Source organism: Xenia sp. Carnegie-2017, unplaced genomic scaffold (assembly GCF_021976095.1).
Source record: "Xenia sp. Carnegie-2017 unplaced genomic scaffold, XeniaSp_v1 HiC_scaffold_22, whole genome shotgun sequence".
NCBI lineage: Eukaryota > Metazoa > Cnidaria > Anthozoa > Malacalcyonacea > Xeniidae > Xenia > Xenia sp. Carnegie-2017.
Genome location: NW_025813485.1, coordinates 819,238 through 837,754, shown reverse-complemented (window position 1 = coordinate 837,754; position 18,517 = coordinate 819,238). Strand labels below are relative to the sequence as shown.

Genomic DNA, 18,517 nt, shown 5'->3' with positions numbered 1-18,517 from the left:
TATATATAACAATTAGTCATTTAATCGGATACGCTCCAGAAAGTTTACATTACGTTTCTCTGATTAATAATTAAAGTGAATTTTCGACAGTCGCCAGACATCATACTAGTGCTAAAAAACCCACATAAAAAAACTAAAAATCTCGCTAAAAACTACAATCAAACATTTATGTCAACTTCATTAAATAAACAAGTCAAGTTACATTTGACAAAACTATTTTAATGGATTAATTCTTTATAAAAGCTTTTATATCAGAGCCTCTTTTAGAAATCTATAACAGGGAGGGGACGTGTCCCGTAGTATTGTATATAATTAAAGAATAGTTATATGGCAAGATTTAATAGGCCAATAGATGAAGACATTAACACATATTAACATGGATTTTTTTTAACTTTTCATCCACAAAGATACCATGATGTAATGGCGACAGTAGGCTGGGGGACAAAAATTGTTGACCAGAGTGATAAGAGTTAGGTCAGAAAGGCTGTGTAATGCTATATAAATATTAAATATACTATCAAGGTTATCAAAAAGAGCGAAATGTACATCAAAAAGATTAAGAAATCAAATCGCTTTTAAGTCAGCATAGCAAGCTATCTTTACGATCAGAGTACCAGGCATTTCTTCTCGAGAATGTCGTCCTTTTCCTTTCAACTTTAAAGAATGTTGAAGAATGTTGTTGGACACATCAATAGGGATAGTTACTCGTCCCATAAAGCTGTCCCAAAACACGTTGCTGTCGTAAACCTTGAAATGAACAAAATAAAATTGTTTATAGCAGTGGTAAATAATAACTGCATAGCATACGTTATTAATTTAATAACAATCAGAAACTAGTGGTAGAAAGTCCATTTTGAAATTCATAAGTAGTTTACTAGACCTCATGAAACTGCGCGTTAGTGATCATTGGTTTAGAAGCAAACCTAGTAGAACTCTTGCTACTGGTTCTCGAGGGATCACTATTGTGGTAACTTATTTAGTAAAGGAAGGCACATATGAAACAAGTTCAAATAAATTTCATCATTAAAAGAAAATATTACAGATGAGGTTCTAAATAAACCCTTATTAGGTACAGTCTGCAGCTTAACATATCAATAGTCATTTAGAATTCTTTAAATTGTTTTTGAATTGATAAATATTTACTATAGCTACATTTGTATTTAGCACTCCTTTCTTTTATATTACATACGATTTTCTGAGAACTTTTGACTACTAACCATAAAGAAATGAAGTATTATTAGGGAAGCAGAATCACAAAACAACAACAATTGAAATTTTTCATATAAAAAATTGTTGAATAAAAATAGCTCAAAAGAACCTAGGCTTTAAATCAACGAAACACGTTTTCAACCACTCCGAGACTAAACATCAACAAAAACTACTGGAAAACCAATGTCATGAAAGGAACTCACATCAATTTTTATTTCACCGTTAGTGTTTCTCACATAGAATAAACCACCAGCATTAAACTTAGGATTTAAAGTGTCATTCTGTACAGGTGTTGTCGCCTTTCTGCCATCACATCTGATGATACAGTAAGGATCCGCACCTACGTAAATGAAGAAAATGTTTCAAATCATTTGCTTTTTGTAAAACATACAATAACACCACACTAATAATTAATTGTCCAACATACCTACTCCAAACCTGCTCATTTTTTTTAAGCCGCTACCGCTGACAACGGTTACAGACAGCACAGCTGATGGAGTACCATATTTTGGTATACAGCATAAAATAGGATGAGCTTTGTCATGATGACGAGTTAGTTCTCTAAACAAAAATGTACGAGCAATAGAGTAAATGATTAAACATAAGTAAGATAGAAATGAATATTCCATCAATGTTTCTCTATAACCAAATGTTTCCATATAACAATATTTCATTACAATTCATACATCTTATCAGTGCTTTCTTACGACAAATGGTTACACTTATTAACACTGAAGTAGCGTAATCTGCCTGCAAGTTTGGTAGTGTTATGTAAATTTCAGATCATTATCATAACATATTTCTTTCTTTACGAATGTATTATTTTTACAAGTGATTGAACACCTAATAAATATTTTTATAACATGACTAAATTGAGGGCAAGCTATATGACTACTATGAAATACGCCACACTCACTTGGCATTTGCTTTCTTCTCGGTATAAATTCGCAACATGAACTCTCCTTCATTATTAGGGTCAAATGTTGATGGAAAAATGACATAACGCCCAGGATGTAACTCCAATTTTTCAAACACTTCACGAGAATTGATAAATATTGATGAAGCAGCCTTTTCCATTGAACTATGAAGACGATACATGCGGTTTACCTCAACCTACGCAAAAAGAGAAAAATTTCTAGCAATCAACTTATTGCATATGTATTGTGTATCTCAAAACATACCAAATAAAAATTGGCTCGTAAAAATCATGTTAGGTATACATACTCGCATGATAAAAAATCCAATTGTAAGGGCTTCTTTTCCTTTAGATTTCTCGGGTCTAATGTCCTTTTGTTGTAATGCAATCATACAATGTTGATGCTTCTCATCTTGGATGTTAAATGCGTACTAAATAATATAGACTTCATCTTCAACAAAATTGTTGTACAAAAAGTACATGTTTCGAAGTTTCGATACATGGCAAGTTGATCAAAATTAATAGTTTCCTACCTGTGGGTTCTGAAAGAAAGTGTTTTTATTATTTATACACCCTCCCGCAGATGAATTGATTTTCCAAAAACCTTTGAAAGTGACTGCTCGCCAAGTTTTACGAATACTCAAAGTTCTTGTATTGGGAACAAGGCAAACGTTAACGGTTGTGAAATATTCAACGAAATCATCAAAAGACATCCTAAAATTCAAAGTATCTACGTAATATCACATTATGGCCTCAATAAGAATTTGTCTCTTCAAAACTTTCTTAACATTTCATCTATCATTAACAGATTTCTCACCAGAATTCTCCATCCTCCTCGAAGACAATTCCTAATTTCTCTCTGTCACTTTTTTTCAATTTATTCCACTCAGAGGAACTACGCAAGAAAACGTGAATTTTGTTAAGATCATGAGAGAAGCTTGTGTCTCAAGATTGGGGATGGTGCTGCTTTTTTTAGATATACTCGACATAAGGTTGCATATTTAGTTTGACTGATAAATAAATAACGTTTCACGTTCAAGTTTCCGAAAAATTTAATTAACTATGAAAACACCAATTGCCTGACAAAACCACTAAAGTTATTCTTGGAAGGGTTAGCCCCTCCCCCACCCCAGGATTTATGCTTCCCATCAAGATATAGATATAAAAAACACAAACTTTAAATGGATCAACTGGCATGATAGCTGAAGTAAGAAAAATTCCTCTTCCTTTCATTACCCGTAGCATTATATAAGTTAATAAAGCAAGTCTGTTTAAATAACCTCCTTATAATTGCTTCAAGACTTTACTTTAGGCACCCTAAGTCCTACACTTAAGTCTGTAGTTGCAGAAATTCATTATGTTCTACATGGGAAATTTTTATGTTAGGACAAGAACAATCTTATCATTAATTTTTATGATACTATACTATTGAATTATAAATATTTTTTGATGAAGTTCTTGTTGCCAAAAGTAAAAACAATCATCAATCGCCAAGAAAATATGCACTATTTCAGGGGGGAGTTGACAAATTTTAGATGTATGTTGGCTTTATCCAATCACAGGGCATTCTCAATGGAGTTATCATTCCAGTATATTTATAATTCAATGTACTATACCCATCACTCCAAGGTCCCTTCCATTCTTTTTGTCCCCAAGGGTTGCGCAATCGAATCATGTACAAATAATGACGATTAAATAAATTAAGAAATCCTTCCCCAAGACTTATCTAAAAAAACAATTGAACATGAAAAAATGATGTTCTACAAATTTAGCACTTTCAAAGATAAAAGATCAACAAATTTGTTTAGATGCATTCAACTGAAAGTTCTTTTTTCAATTAAAGAAATTAAAAATAATTGTCTATCTGGTCTATTACCCTCTTCAAAGAAGTAACACCATAAGCATGACCAATAACTAAACCATTTTCAGTACGTTTCTCAACCTCTGATGCATCTTTTGTCTGAAATCATGAATTAAAATTGATGTGTTAACATCATGAACATGTCTCAATTTCTAATTCAGACAGTTCAGTATAATTATATCTCTTGGTAAGTTTTGTTGAGCACTTTATCTCTTGGAAAATTTGGAGTAGCTATATCTCTTCAACAGTTTGGTGTAGCCCTCCCAGACAAATTAAATTAATGGTAACTCTCACACAATTTCCTATACTTATATATACTGTATCTATAAAATATGATCTTTAGTGTTTGCAATAAAATACCACTAAAAAAGGAAGGTTTCATTAGTTGATTTATTGTGAAGAATAAAATCATTGTTATCCACAATCTGGTAGCTTTATATATAATAAAGTTACCTTTATTGAGGCGCTAATAAGAGCATGTTCATTTCTCATAGAATCAGATAGTTCTCTAAACAGTTGCATTTTCTTATCATTGTCAGAACTAAATCCACCATCAACAATATCTATAGGCTCAGCCAATCCACTAGTGAAATCTGCTAAAGCATCAGCAGTATTTCCTCCTTCCAAAACTTCATAACAACCATTAATCCTGAAAATTAATCATAAGTCTATAAGTTGAGTATTTCAACCTTATCATGTTAACTCAGGGTACAATGACTGTAATGTTTTCCAAATATAAAGACTTATGAGGATTTTAATATAATATGATTTGACTAAGTAACAAACAGTGTAACAGTTTGTGAAGATACTTGAAGTAAGATCAAGTATTTATAAACCTTCACAAAGATTGTCATGCTTAGCTAGGTTGTTCAAAATGACCAGTTATAAATGGCATTTTGAAACTAAAGGAAATTACTTTGCATAAGCCTTTTCTACAAGAGCACTCCAGAATTCATTTTTTGCAGTGGAATGTACATAAACAAGTTGGCCATTGATGGTTGGCAGAAGGTCATCAACAACAACTTCAAACCACTGACCAAATCGCCAAAAACGAAATCTGAAAATTCCTTGATACTCATTTGGTTTAGTTGAATCCCACTCTTGGTTTGCTGGAATCACCTAAATGAAAATAAAAACAATAAGCATACACATGCAGCTTTGTAGAAAATAGTAACAGTTAAGTGAAAGGAAAGAGAAACAAATTTATATTATAAGGCACTAATCTAACAGAAATTTTAATCTAATGAAAAGTACAAAATAGAAATGAATTTAGAGGGTACTGGGGGTAGAGGTGCACGCACTAGCATTGTCTAGAAACATATGAAAACACACTTAAACAAGCCACCAAAATCAAATAAAAACTAAACTGATAGAACCACATCTTATAAAAAAACTAGAGCCTCCCCATTAACAAAATCATCCTGCATCAATCCCTTGTTTAACAAGCCTTGATTCAACTAAAACATTCACTCATATAAATATAGCCAGTACATATTTCACAAAAAAACAAGCCTTTGTATAGCTTAGTTAATTTTAATTTCCAAATTTCAACTATATTGTAATTAAATACCTATATATATATATGAGTATACTTAAAGAATGGCTATAGATTGGGAAAATTGAGTAAATATAGATGAGTAAAGACAAGCTTTTGCCAGGCATTAAATGTCCTTTTTCTTCTATTGTAGCAAGTGGATGCCATAACAATCCCCTTGGCAACCCCCTTGACAATCCCTTTGAGTTACCAGCTTGAGACATGGGTCTTGTAATAATATGCATATATTTTCAACAATTACCTTTCGCCAAAACATTGCTTCTTGGGCAACTAAGCCACATGCAGCAACAAACCAACAATTACCCAATTTTCCTTGAGTAACATCTTTTGAATCTATACCACTCACAAACAAATGAGGGTCTTCGGGAGCACAGATTTCCTGAAACAGAAATAGGAATGATTGGCACAGATAAACAACAAATGAGAATAATCAGTTATTTATCTTAAGACAATGGAACTCTTGTGAAATTGGTGGAAATATCTGAAGATATATATATAATTTCAAAGTCTTCCAAAACTTTGAAAGACTGAGCAAGCTAGGAGACTGAGAGCTTTAAATTCTTACATATTCTGATTGTAGTTTTCTATCACAAAAACCTATTTCTACCTTAAAGATTTTTCTAAGGATAGTTGAGCAATTACACGACAATTTTTTCGCTCTGTTGTTCACTAATTTTGTCGATAAAATTTGTCGACATACTTTGTTTATTTTAAATTAATTCATGTTCAAGTCAATCGACCATTAAGATATTGCTTGAACACAACAAAAAAATTTAAAGCACGATAACTGCGTTCAAACATGAAAATTTTCACAATCAAAATAACGTCAAATCTTAAATCAAAATAACAAAACATAAAACAATAAAGTGGCAAGGCAGAAAAACTCCTTAATATATTTTCTACATGATGTGATATCAACAAAATAGTAAAACAAGATAAGAGAAATAAAGATTGGAATTAAATAAATGTTCTGTTTTAAAAACTAATTTTTCGCCGAACAATGCATTATAAACAGAAATAATCACAATTGCGGTTAGAACTAGGTTTCTTGTGATGAAAGTAGGAAACCGTTATCCAAATTGAAATAATATTTTATGCATTGCAAACTCACCTTAGGCCTTTTCCACTCGACTTGATCAGGAGCCATAGACCGACTATAATACATAGATTTCACCTCAGGAGGAAATTCTGGATCCACAAACAGTTTTCCTTCCGATTGACATCGTTTCTTTAATTTTCGATAACTTTGATTCTTAAATTTCTTGATGGCCATTTCAAAAGCAAAACATTGAGCAATAAAAAGATATTAGAATTACTTTCTGCTCTCATTAATACATTTAAATATCATTATTCCAATGACAACACCCAATTGTTGCATTCTCTAGTTCAATTTCCCGCGCACAGGCAGTTCGTCCCAGTGGTCCCAGTTCACTAGGACTAATCGGGCAGCCAGACAAACTGGCCAAACTTTACAGTCAACAGACTGGTCAGCCGGATTTATATATTTGCGATAACGTCGTCAACTGGTAGTAATATTTTACGATTTCTTTTAATGTATGAAAATGTGATTTACTGTTAACGCTAAAGCTTATGCAGAATCGGGGCTTGCACAGCCCTTGCTCAATCATCAATACAGCTTTCAGAGCAGAGGTTATTTTCTTTTGTATACATAGCAACGCTCCAACAGAAACATAGCAACATTTCACAATCTGTATATTTTATATTTTTTACATCTGTAATCACCTGTAAATAAAAACATAACCCATCAATAGATCAAAACTACTTGCTTATCAAATAATTTATGCTTTTGTATTTTAGTTTATATTAATTGTTTGACGTGTCATGTAATCGTGAAGTATCGAATTTTGGAGAATGCAAGGTACTTGAGCTGTTAGCTGTAGACATAGATTAATAATTTCAATTACAACTACTAAAAAATAATGTATGAATGATTTTTGAACTTAGATAATGGATCATGTTTAACTAATGTCCACGAAGCTGTTCGTTATGGTAATATTACAGAGCTTCAGGCTATGATCAAGGGTGGTGCTGGAATAAATGATGTAGATGGAAAGTATAAGTTTACTCCTCTTCACTGGGCCTGTAATTATGGGAGTCTTGAGGTAATTGCAATACAGTTGTTCTATTTTTTTTAAAAGTTGTTCTAATTTATCTAACTTAAAACCCTTATATAGTTACTATATATCATTATGTTTACTTTCTTGGTTCAAATCAAATTGTGTACATACCTTCCGACCATAATTTTATATAGTGCTTACACTGGTTGTTATGGCATGGTGCATCATTTTCAGAAAAATCTCCAGATGGTTGGACACCAGCTCATATTGCTGCCATACGTGGTCAAGATGCTTGCATTCAGGTTGATAGTTTTTCTTTGTTTACTAAAGGAACATTTATCAAGATAGACACTTTGTAAAAACAATGAATATAATGTAAAAATATAAATAGGCATTAGCTGCAAATGGAGCATCGTTGGAAGAGAAAGACATGAATGGTACATGTGAATGGGGGACGAGTGACTTAACTTTGTAATTTCATATAATTGTTATGTTTTTTATATGCAATTTGTTTACAGGTTCAACGCCATCTCATTTGGCAGCAACCCATGGTAATTCTTACACTCTGCAGTCAATTTTAAGACATGGAATTGTAAGTAAAAAAAATACTTCATGTTTTGTCACATCAGTGAATTGTTGACTTATCATTAAAAAGGCATGCATTTAAGGCTTTTTCTTTCACTCTTTTCAACAAGTACTGAATACTTTTGCAATTCTTGTCATTTTTGCTTTGAAATATCTCATCATCATTTCCAGGACATTGATTGTGTAAATAAACATGGCTGGACTTCTATTCATGCTGCATCCTTTCATGGCAGACTTGGCTGTCTTCAAGTATGCTAACATGTCATAGTATATTGAATAATTTTCCTGAAAATCTGATGGATGCAAGGACATTTTCTATTCATTGGCAGCCTGCAAAAACAATATTCTTCTAAAGAAATGAATCATGTTAATGCTACAAAATTCAAACAACACTAGCTTTACTAAAACTGACCGGCTAACCACACCGCTAGTAGCATTAAACTCAGCCAAAGTTTATCATACGGCTAATTTAACTTAGCTGTTAATGACTACTAAATGATTTAGAACAACTTTTGTACAATATTGTTTATAGATATATGTATGCTTTCTATTCTCGAGCTAGCTGGTCTTTCAGTCAAATTGAAAATGATTTTAAATTTAGCTTCTGTTTCGATGGGGTGCTCGATTGGATGAAACAGATACACAAGGAAACACACCTGGTGAGTGTGTAGGTTTTTTATTCTTATTTATTTTTATACATTATATAAAACTTGTATGTGTACATACCATCTTGTAACTTTCATTGATTAATTTATAATTTTCATATAGTTCATCTAGCTGCTGTTGAGGGTCACTTGCCTTGTCTCAAGTTTTTGATTTGCTCTGCATCGAGCATTGATCAGTCAATAAATTCTCGTAATAATCAGGTAATTAAGAAAACTGAACAATCAATAAATTCTTGTGATAATCATGTAAAGGAAACTAAACAATCCATAAATTCCTGTAAAAATCACGTAAAGCTAACTGATCTGTCAATTGTGATAGGGTAAATTTATGTGATAATTTATTAACAACTATTTTTAATGATCAGATAATTCTAACTATAATTGATTGATAAACATTAATAATCTTAACCATTTATTGTTTTTTTGTATGCAAGGGTGAACGACCTTTAGATTTATGTGTTCAAATGCATAAACAAGATTGTATTGATTATCTGCAAGCTGTAGGTATGATAAATTTTTAAAAAAGTTTTAAAAAAGTAACTAAAGATGTGTCAGGTATTGTGACACTTTTTAGAGTACGATCTTCTACATCCTGAGAAAGAAGAAAGTAAGTTGTTTTTACATAATCATAAGTACAGAAATTATGTATAAACATTGTTGTTTTTTTATTTCATTCTTACATGGCAATGACATTGTTTGATTTGAATTCTCATCTTGTTATGTATAGATCTTGCTTTTCCTGCTCATGCAGCAGCGTACAATGGCGATCTGTCAAATCTAAAAATGCTCATTGAAACTGGTGTTGTGTCAATAAATGAAAGAAATGATCAAGGATCAACACCTACACACAAAGGTAAACCATTGATATCTTTGAAACCGGTACTTCATTAACATAATCTCTTCATAACGACCATCTTTTTTTTGTTTTTTTAAGCTGCTGGTAATGGCCATTTAGAAGTTCTGCAGTGGTTAATTGAACAAGGAGCTGATTGTAAGATAAAATTCTTCAGAAATTTTACATACAAAATTAAATTTAAAACTGTAGTTAACGACAAAGTCAAAAACCAATGGCCTAAATAACTGTGTTGAAGAATTTTGTATAAATATTTATACAAATTGTACATTATAGTGGTGTAGTTTATCTATAAATTTAAATAAAACTTTGAATAATAGGATATGCAGTAATTCGTTTAATTCTCACATAAATTACTCTTATACATTCCACAAAACAAGAGATTTTAATGCAAATTCTCGGCATCCCATGCAATAAGGAGAGATTTCCGACCTATTCATGCTAAAAAGAACATAAAGGAAAACAACAAGACAAAAATAAAACGACAGTTTGTAGTTTGAAGCTCTTTATAGAACCAATTAGCTTTTCTCACTCAGCCAAGATTCATCAGATTATTTTGGTTAATTGATGTTCACTTGTTTATTTCTTTCTTCTACATTTTTTGTTCATGTGGCAACTTCGATGTCAGATGCGCGAAGTCATGCAAATAGATAATGTTTAGTTTTTGAAAACGGGTACTGTTTGTATCTTTTTTTTCTATGTGTTTTAGTGTCAATTGTTAATGCTGCCGGGGAAACACCAAAGGATGTTGCAAGAAGATTTGGAAGACTTGCTTGTATCAATATACTTGGTGGAGATACTGGTATGTTGCATGCATGTTTTCTGGAATACCTGTCTGAAAATTAGTGCAATAAAACTGATTTATTGAGAATAGGTCACGAAGATCTCATCGACGAAGTGAACAAGGATGAAGAGCCGAGAGAAAATCGAACAAGTTCTGAAGCAAAAGGTAAAAAATTTTTATTGGCATCTTGTTGAAAGTGGACCACAATATATGTAGATTTTTTTATCATGAAAAGAGACGACCACGTGCTGTGCATGAAGATTAATAAGTTGTTTAAATTGATAGGCGCTTGGTTTTTATCTTGAATCTTAACCGTTATATTCACCTTCTAAAAATAATCCTTATTGAACCAAGGATGTTTACAGTATAACTTATTGCGAAATTATATACATACAACGCGACGTCTAGATCTTCACTTATGTTTAATCTTGCCGAACCTAAGAAGCAACTTTCTTTTTTACTGATTTTAATCCAAACCCGTTATGAGAAAGTCGCTTAAGTTTCTTGCAAAATATTTAATATATAGGTACAATATAGCCAAGGACTTACTTAGTCTGCGTGAAATGATGAATGATTAAAAATTGAGTTATATTTGAGGTCGTGCTAAACGTAAGATGGAAGAATTGCAGCGATTGTTGAATACAGCGAAAATGAATTTTCAACAGCTTGGTGGAGAACTGGAGGAAGATAAAATCGAACAGGAAGAGAAAAAAGAAAGTGCAAGGTTATATAGTCGTTCTGCCTACTAAAGTGAATAAATTTTCATTTAATTTAATTACTCTTCAATTCAATGTAGAGTGATACGGGAGCTTGAGGCTCAGTTGGAGTACGAACGAGTTCGACGAGAAGAACTTGAGGAAGATTCTGATAAACTTCGCTCAAAGATACATTCTTTAACGATGGAACTTGAAGAATCTCGCAATGTTTCGTTATCTAAGGTTAGAATTGTTTATAAAAATATAAATCGCAGATAATTCAGCACAGCACTAATCAGATGTGTAACTATTTGTTGTCATGTGAAGAATGAGGTCACTCGTGCCAAAGGATGTATCGTCGCTTGAACGAAAAAATGCCCAATTTCAAAATTAGCATTATGTAGTAGTATAAATTTTACTTACTATTCAGTAGCATTAATTGTTGGTAACCATCATCTGATAAAGCAGTTTGAAAAACTCCCATATTCCTGTCACAAAATGGACAATCGCAATTTGCATTTTAAAGACTGATTGGGATTCATTCATTTAGCACTAATAATAAATTACCTAGGCGGGTTGGAACAACCCCTGCAATATCGATAATGTCGTTAATTTTTATTTAAGGTGCGATCTTTGGAACTGACGGACAAACCACAACGAAAGAAAAAAACTAAGAGGCGCCCACATACAGCACTTACCAGAGATCTTCGTGGTTTTGAATAAACACGAGATTTGGATTCTAAGGACTTGTTGACCCAACAAAGCATTACTTCATACTCGACCAGACTAGGCAGGGGGGGTAGGAACATTCATGCATTGATCATACAAAACCCAAGTATATAAATTCATACGTTGATCATACAAAACCCTTCATATCCATTGCTAGAATAGCGTTCATGAACAAGCGCCGTAATCAGATGCAAAGAAAGATGCTAAAACAATTCAGGAATAATAAAAATATTGAATTCATAATAATTTACTTGCTCACATTTAAGCAGTTAAGAACTTACAATCAGGCTTACAATGGCAGTAAATTGACTGGAATGTATTGATGTTTGAAAAATCTTGTTAAATATTCTTGTGGCTGCAGAAGTTAAAATAAGTAATCGTTGTTTAACAACGCTTATTGTGAATTAAGGTTTTACCAAAAACTTTTCTGCCTTTGCTTTGCGTGCGCTAAAGTATGTTTAGCAATTGACTCTCTACTGGCGATTGAAGAACTTGAGAGATAGGAATCATCGTAAATTTCTTTTAAAGTATCACTTCCATAAATACTACGAACTGACGAAGTTGGTGATTTGTGATGATTGCTGTGAATATTATGAATCTTATTTGAGTAATAAGCATCGTTCAATCTTGTGTTCTCAATTGAAAGCTCACAACTTGCTTCACTACCACTTGAGGTATACTGCAATTCGTTAGACGCCATTTTTTTGGTTGTTTCATTTAAACTACCAAAGGATTTATTGTTTTGTTTCTTATTGGATTTTGATAAGGTCTTCACAATGTTAGTTGTTTTTCCTTTAAGTGAGCCCATTGAACTTAAATGTTCAGAACCATCCGGAGAGTTTGTTTGGAAATGTTTTGTGTTATCTCTAAGTTTTTTACTTTCTAAATCTTTCGGTAGTGTTTTCGATGTTTTTCGTGGTTTGTCTTTCTCCTCAAAATTATTAGAATCGTTCACAGCAGGTTTTCTGAGAATTTTACGGTCTTTACGATTCAACTTTCCGTTCTTTGATGTGTGTTTAATGTTTAGCGTTTTTATTTCCTTTGGTGACTTTTCATGTGAAAACATTAATTCATCTTTGTTTCCTTCATCTTGGTTTTTACTCTTTTGATCCTTTCCTTTCTGATTTTCACCATGTTCGATTCCATTCTGCTGATTCTCATCCTCAATCCCAAATTCATGTTTTTTTCGATTCTTCTTTTTTCCATTCTCATTTTCACCAAGATCGTTTTCATTCTTGGGCATCTCATACTTCTCATTCCCGACGTCCCGTTTTTTATCGTTTTCATTTTTACCTTTTTTGTTCCGGCTTCCTGGACTTGTTTCTTCGTGAGATAATAAAGTTGAATCACTAACTGAAGATTCATTCTCAAATTGTTCATCCAGATTTCGATAAATTGTTTTAGCATCATCTGATAAAGTCTCCTTGCTTTCGTTTTTGTGCCAAGCAACTTTAACACGGGGTCGGTCTTTGTCATTTGTCTTTAAAATTTTATCGTTTCCATCGTCACCTGATGATACACTTGACTGCTCATGCTCTTCGCTCATAGCAACATGAAGTTTCTCCACTTCAGCATCAAGCTGTGCGAGATATTCACGGGAAAAGTAGTTTCCTTCAATAGCACGAGTCTTGTAATATCGAGCTTTCTCTCGCAGTTCCATCACCTGAAACAATAGGATATAACACAATTAGTTGCTTACGAATTGAGAATCTTTTTTGTGTTTACGACTAGGTTCAAGATAACAATCCAAGCTGTATTACAACAAAAGGGATTTTTCAAACTAGAATTACCTCCTCAAACCAATTAGTGATGCATTCACTCGATTCAAGATGTGACTGTAAAATCCAAAAGAATAATGTTAATAATGGAAAAATCAATATTAATATCTATGTTTGGACACTAAAGCCTGCTTTAAATGTTGGTTTACAGTCATCCGAATCATCTCACTTGAGTTAGTTCAGTCGTCTGGATAGAGTTCTTTCCTATCATCGGCTTGCGTTGAAGAAACAACTGAGACGACTCGTAGAAACTATTTGAGAACCAGACTAAATATATAATCACATCATGAAGCCACTAAAGCCAGGAGTTATCTCTAGCTTCCATCCATTAGTGATCAGTATCAGTGACGTAACCAGCTCGAATATTGCCCCTCCCTCCCTCCAATTATCGATGCTACGTAGCTACGCAACAATTAGTTATGAAAATCGTCAATAATACACAAGAATTCCTGAGGAGCATGCACCTACTTGGTTCTGAGTGAGAAGATGAGCAGGACTTGCACCAACCCATATGCCCTCTTCGTAACGGTATTTCTTAGGAGAAACAAAGTTGGCTTGGTATTCGCTGTGCATCTCTCTAAAATTAAAAAGCAACACAATCTTAATATCTGTAATAAACTCAAATGATACACTCTGAAAGAAAAAAAATACGTACATACGTGTTTGCTATAAGAGTTTTGACGAAACAGATTTTGATAATTAAGTTTACACAAAGTTTGCAGTTAGTTCTAATCAATCAAATGGCGAAAATGATCTTCTGCATACAAAACCCAAAGTTTGAAAATTAAAATTTTTATTATTCAAATAAACTTGATACATTATAATTTTGTAAAAAATACCTGTTTGAAGATCCATGTGGAAAGAACGGTGAATGAGGGTTCTGAGAAGAATTTAACAATCTTTTCATCTCTTTGTTGGGATATTCATTGACGATCGACGATTCTGTAAATAGAAATGACAACATGAGTGTAGAAATGATAAAGAGCATATTATTTTTAAATAAATATTCATCAACATGGTTTTCAATTTAAGTGTAGGGGATCTCACATAGACATCTTATAAATACAATAATCCACATATTTTTTAAAATTTCAACCAAACCTCTTCCGTCTTCTTGACGATCCTTATCTTCATTAAACGCTCTTTTATTTTGATATTTACTTTGATATTCAGTTTTGTGTGAAATTTTATCACGAGCAGTACGAGGTATGTTTGTCATATGTGACTCAAATATCATTTTCTCTGCATTTAATAAAGGTGACACATCAACTGCAAGTTTTTTCCATTCATACTGTCGTTGATACTCTGATAATGGAAATTTTGAGTCATCCTGAGTTGTTTTAGCTAACAGGCCAGCTTTATATTTCAGTGCTCTGTTGTTCTAATGAAGCAATAATAAGGCGATTTAAATTATAAAAATTCAAGTTGTGTTCTTAATTAATGAAATGGTAACATTTCAATATTCACTTGCTAGTCACTTGCTATTCGATACTCTGAGTCAAGTCATGTTACTTCAGGTCTGTACCATATAGAGACTTGAGTCATGTTACTCCAGGTCTATACTGTACAGAGACTTGAGACATGTTACTCCAGGTCTGTACCGTACAGAGACTTGAGTCATGTTACTTCAAGTCTGTACCATACAGAGACTTGAGTCATGTTACTTCAAGTCTGTACCGTACAGAGACTTGAGTCATGTTACTTCAGGTCTGTACCGTACAGAGACTTGAGTCATGTTACTTCAAGTCTGTACCGTACAGAGACTTGAGTCATGTTACTTCAGGTCTGTACTGTACAGAGACTTGAGTCATGTTACTTCAGGTCTGTACCATATAGAGACTTGAGTCATGTTACTCCAGGTCTGTACCGTACAGAGACTTGAGTCATGTTACTCCAAGTTGGGCCGTATAGAGACTTGAGTCTGCAACTTTAGTTTATGTTTGCAACTTTAGTATATTTATCTGAAATTATCTGAACTGATGTATCATAAAAGTGTGAGATGTGAAGAGATAATAGTCCTTAAAAATATATGTAGCAATTGATTAAGTGTACCTTTTTCATATCTCTGGTTTCTGTGATGATTTTTCCATCTTTTCTTTTGTCAGATTTGGGTTTGGTTTGTGAAATTGGTACATTAAAATTTGTAGATTTTGGGGGCTCAAAAGATTCAGTTGCTCCATTTTCTTCTGCGTTCTTTCTGATTTTTACAGGTTCATAAATAGCCAATGGTGATTTATAAATATCTGGTTCAAATGCTTTAAAACTGGAGTTATACTCTGTTTCAAACTATAAAATACATGTTCAGGAATATTACTGGTTTGCCAACAAGTGCTCAAGGATGTGCTGACTCTTTGTTCAAATATTCAAATATTAATATCTCAATAACCAAATCAGCTTTCTTAATACGTTGTTTCACAAATTGAAGCTTAAAATTTCTTAGAAATGTTTCTTATGCAGTTTTCATTAGCATTTTGCTTAAAAACATATAAGTATGGATACATTATTCATTTTTCCAAATCATCAACACATATTAATCCAACTTTTAAAGTTAAATTTTTGGTTATTATATGACCAAGAGATTTTATTTGAGCAACCAATCAGGTAGGGTATCCTCACTCACTCCTAGGATTAACTAAATCATTCCCAGGATTAACTTAATCACTCCAAGTATGAAATAAATAACTACAAGGATAAACTGAATCAGTGGCATAGCAAACTCCCTTATTGGGGGTGACAAATTCATACATGCATTTTTTAATCTATAGAAATCAGTTGATTACAATGAAACTTAATATTTGACAGAACATGAATACATGAATATTTGACCCCTTTGCAACTATCCAGTTTGTTATGCCACTGAATTTAAACACTTACAATCATTGGAGTTTATTTTTTAGCATTCCAAAATGGGAGTTTAAAGGTGGAGAGTTCATGGACGGATTTTTATATTTTTTACGTATTACATATTTTTCAGATAAGGTGGTGCTAAAAGATTTAGGGTGGTGATGGTAAGTAGTTGAAGTAAGATAATGTAACAGTCTAGATTTTAGGGTGGTCTGATAGTGTAGCTATCAATGGTTGTGTAGAAAATTAAAATTTTGCCTAGAAAAACTCAGCTCAACTGTAGTAATGATTTGTTTAATAAAAAATTTGGTGGGGTTAAAATGTTTTTTGGAGGGTTGAGCAATTTATTTAGGTGCGTGAAATTTGATATACTCTAAATAGAATATTTGTTTGTTTGAATCACCATATATAGGTACGTACTGTTCTTCAAACGCATCAAAAATCTTTGATGCTGTCATGAAATGATTGCTTATGTTAGATATCACATGCTTTGTGTTTGTTTATGGCCCACAACCATCCCATGGTTGATTTTTGATGATTTTTAAGTTATAGAAGGCAGTGGATGGAAATAAAAGTTTAGTAAGACGTAAGACGTAAAAGTAAAACGTAAAGTTGTAATGCTTAATTATAATATATTTGACAAGTGAAATATAAAATATCCATCCAATATTAAACATTGTCAGTTACAAATGTAAACAAAAAACTTTAAACGACAAACTGTGTTTTAACGTTTTTTAGACATCATTGCTTTTAGAATGAAGTAGTATAGATCATAAGCTAGCTGCTTAGTCGGGCTGATGTGTTAAAAACTAAAAACTTTTCCCATTTTCCTTCAAAGCTATGTGCAGCAGGCGCAGGCTAATGATTTGAATTACAATTAACAAGGAAACATACCCTCACTCTTTTAACTCTTGATGGCATGATTGTAATGGATGGTAGTACTAACCAACAACAACAGTTGATGCATTCGTTTGTTTACTTATAATAACGTAGCGTCGTTTTGTTTATAGTCTCGTTACATTCAAAATTCATATCTCGTTACTCGTTACACATTTCATCATTCAAACCAGATTTAAATCATTGATCAAACGGATTAAACATGGATCAAAGCAATGAATCCCAATAAATCCAACACGCAACGCCCCCATTCACTGAACTGTATATCAAATTATCAACGACCTGGACCTCGACCTGGACGAAGGATTAATGTCAGCATTTAAAAAAGCAGAGAATTAAAAGATGTTTATTACTGAGTTTGCACAGGTTCTTGCAAACCAAGGAGAAGACCTTTGGAAGAACAGATCAGTGTGATCATCTCCTCGAGGGATGTTTATTTTCGGAAAATTGTTCATACTAAAATCTGTAAGCAGGTCTAGACTCATTCACTCATTGGTCTGGACTATTCCCCGAAAATCCTTTCGTATTGTTGTGATGGTTATTTTCATTTTCCGCTAGTTCTTCTTTGGCAATTGTATCAACCCTATAGGAATATAAAATGTAGCGTTTGTAAATTTTTTACAATTCTACGTAATACATGGCGTATCAAAAAAGTATTCCCAGTTGATATGAAACTAAGAATTTCAAAATATCATGTATTATGTAAATTGACTGAAAGCGATGTCTTATTTGTATGCTTCAACCTAGTTACTATACTGAACCTAAGTTAAATAAAAGAACTGCATACTAACTTTAACAATTCAAATCGTGAAAAAGCATAATTTTCCTTAGGGTGCTTTGTGATGCCCTCTGCAAATGTGTACGGGTGCACTTATAGGTGAAAGGGTGAAACGACTAGTTAACTCACAAAATTTAAATCTCATTACCGATTCGGTTGATGCCATTGCTACAATGAAATGCAAAATACCATATTAGGTATCCGTTAGAGGTTTTTTAGGGCGGGGAAAAAATTTGAATGAGTTTACATAATGAATAATATTGCCCGATCATTGCTAATTCATAATATCC

General features: G+C 32.8%; 3 protein-coding genes and 1 long non-coding RNA gene across 6 annotated transcripts; 1 reads left to right on the top strand and 3 right to left on the bottom strand.

Annotated features, from left to right (window-relative positions):
- Positions 1-198: 198 nt before the first annotated feature.
- Positions 199-6,902, bottom strand: LOC124445398 (calpain-5-like). Its single transcript, XM_046996121.1, has 13 exons — positions 6,653-6,902; positions 5,783-5,920; positions 4,903-5,105; positions 4,440-4,635; positions 4,002-4,085; positions 3,742-3,851; positions 2,943-3,020; positions 2,659-2,839; positions 2,434-2,556; positions 2,126-2,322; positions 1,637-1,770; positions 1,413-1,549; positions 199-747 (listed from the first exon to the last, which is right to left on the bottom strand). Exons 1-13 carry the CDS (start codon positions 6,812-6,814, stop codon positions 565-567), a joined length of 1,926 nt encoding a protein of 641 aa, XP_046852077.1. The 5' UTR covers positions 6,815-6,902; the 3' UTR covers positions 199-564.
- A 112-nt stretch (positions 6,903-7,014) lies between these two features.
- LOC124446095 (ankyrin repeat domain-containing protein 42-like) lies at positions 7,015-12,352 on the top strand. Of its 2 annotated transcripts, XM_046996902.1 has the most exons (18): positions 7,015-7,191; positions 7,360-7,420; positions 7,507-7,664; positions 7,814-7,921; positions 8,011-8,056; positions 8,138-8,211; positions 8,376-8,453; positions 8,806-8,863; positions 8,973-9,070; positions 9,304-9,373; positions 9,444-9,476; positions 9,597-9,722; positions 9,804-9,860; positions 10,432-10,524; positions 10,597-10,671; positions 11,104-11,230; positions 11,303-11,444; positions 11,826-12,352. In XM_046996902.1, exons 2-18 carry the CDS (start codon positions 7,414-7,416, stop codon positions 11,922-11,924), a joined length of 1,449 nt encoding a protein of 482 aa, XP_046852858.1. In that variant the 5' UTR covers positions 7,015-7,191; positions 7,360-7,413; the 3' UTR covers positions 11,925-12,352. The 2 variants fall into 2 exon arrangements, with proteins under 2 accessions (XP_046852858.1, XP_046852859.1); XM_046996903.1 differs by lacking the exon at positions 8,011-8,056.
- LOC124446096 lies at positions 10,800-11,980 on the bottom strand. 2 transcript variants are annotated; one of them, XR_006948341.1, is made up of 3 exons: positions 11,900-11,980; positions 11,625-11,689; positions 10,800-11,439 (listed from the first exon to the last, which is right to left on the bottom strand). It is a non-coding gene; the product is annotated as an uncharacterized LOC124446096 (long non-coding RNA). The 2 variants fall into 2 exon arrangements; XR_006948342.1 differs by lacking the exon at positions 11,900-11,980 and adding an exon at positions 11,769-11,855.
- Positions 12,143-18,345, bottom strand: LOC124446094 (nuclear protein MDM1-like). Its single transcript, XM_046996901.1, has 8 exons — positions 18,241-18,345; positions 17,447-18,032; positions 15,761-15,994; positions 14,810-15,089; positions 14,548-14,650; positions 14,177-14,285; positions 13,721-13,765; positions 12,143-13,593 (listed from the first exon to the last, which is right to left on the bottom strand). Exons 2-8 carry the CDS (start codon positions 17,471-17,473, stop codon positions 12,343-12,345), a joined length of 2,049 nt encoding a protein of 682 aa, XP_046852857.1. The 5' UTR covers positions 17,474-18,032; positions 18,241-18,345; the 3' UTR covers positions 12,143-12,342.
- Positions 18,346-18,517: the final 172 nt, after the last annotated feature.

Bases quoted from the DNA above. Each gene is read 5' to 3' on its own strand.
- LOC124445398 (XM_046996121.1), bottom strand. From the start codon at position 6,814: ATGGCCATCAAGAAATTTAAGAATCAAAGTTATCGAAAATTAAAGAAA. The intron at 2,557-2,658 runs GTAGGAAACTAT...TATATTATTTAG, and splicing joins CTTTCTTTCAGAACCCACAG to TACGCATTTAACATCCAAGA. The intron at 748-1,412 runs GTGAGTTCCTTT...GTTCATTTCAAG, and splicing joins ACGGTGAAATAAAAATTGAT to GTTTACGACAGCAACGTGTT.
- LOC124446094 (XM_046996901.1), bottom strand. From the start codon at position 17,473: ATGCCATCAAGAGTTAAAAGAGTGAGG. The intron at 15,995-17,446 runs GTATGTTTCCTT...TGTATTTTATAG, and splicing joins CAAGAGTTAAAAGAGTGAGG to TTTGAAACAGAGTATAACTC. The intron at 13,594-13,720 runs GTAATTCTAGTT...CTATTGTTTCAG, and splicing joins TCACTAATTGGTTTGAGGAG to GTGATGGAACTGCGAGAGAA.
- LOC124446095 (XM_046996902.1), top strand. The intron at 8,057-8,137 runs GTACATGTGAAT...ATTTGTTTACAG, and splicing joins GGAAGAGAAAGACATGAATG to GTTCAACGCCATCTCATTTG. The intron at 9,477-9,596 runs GTAAGTTGTTTT...TGTTATGTATAG, and splicing joins ACATCCTGAGAAAGAAGAAA to ATCTTGCTTTTCCTGCTCAT.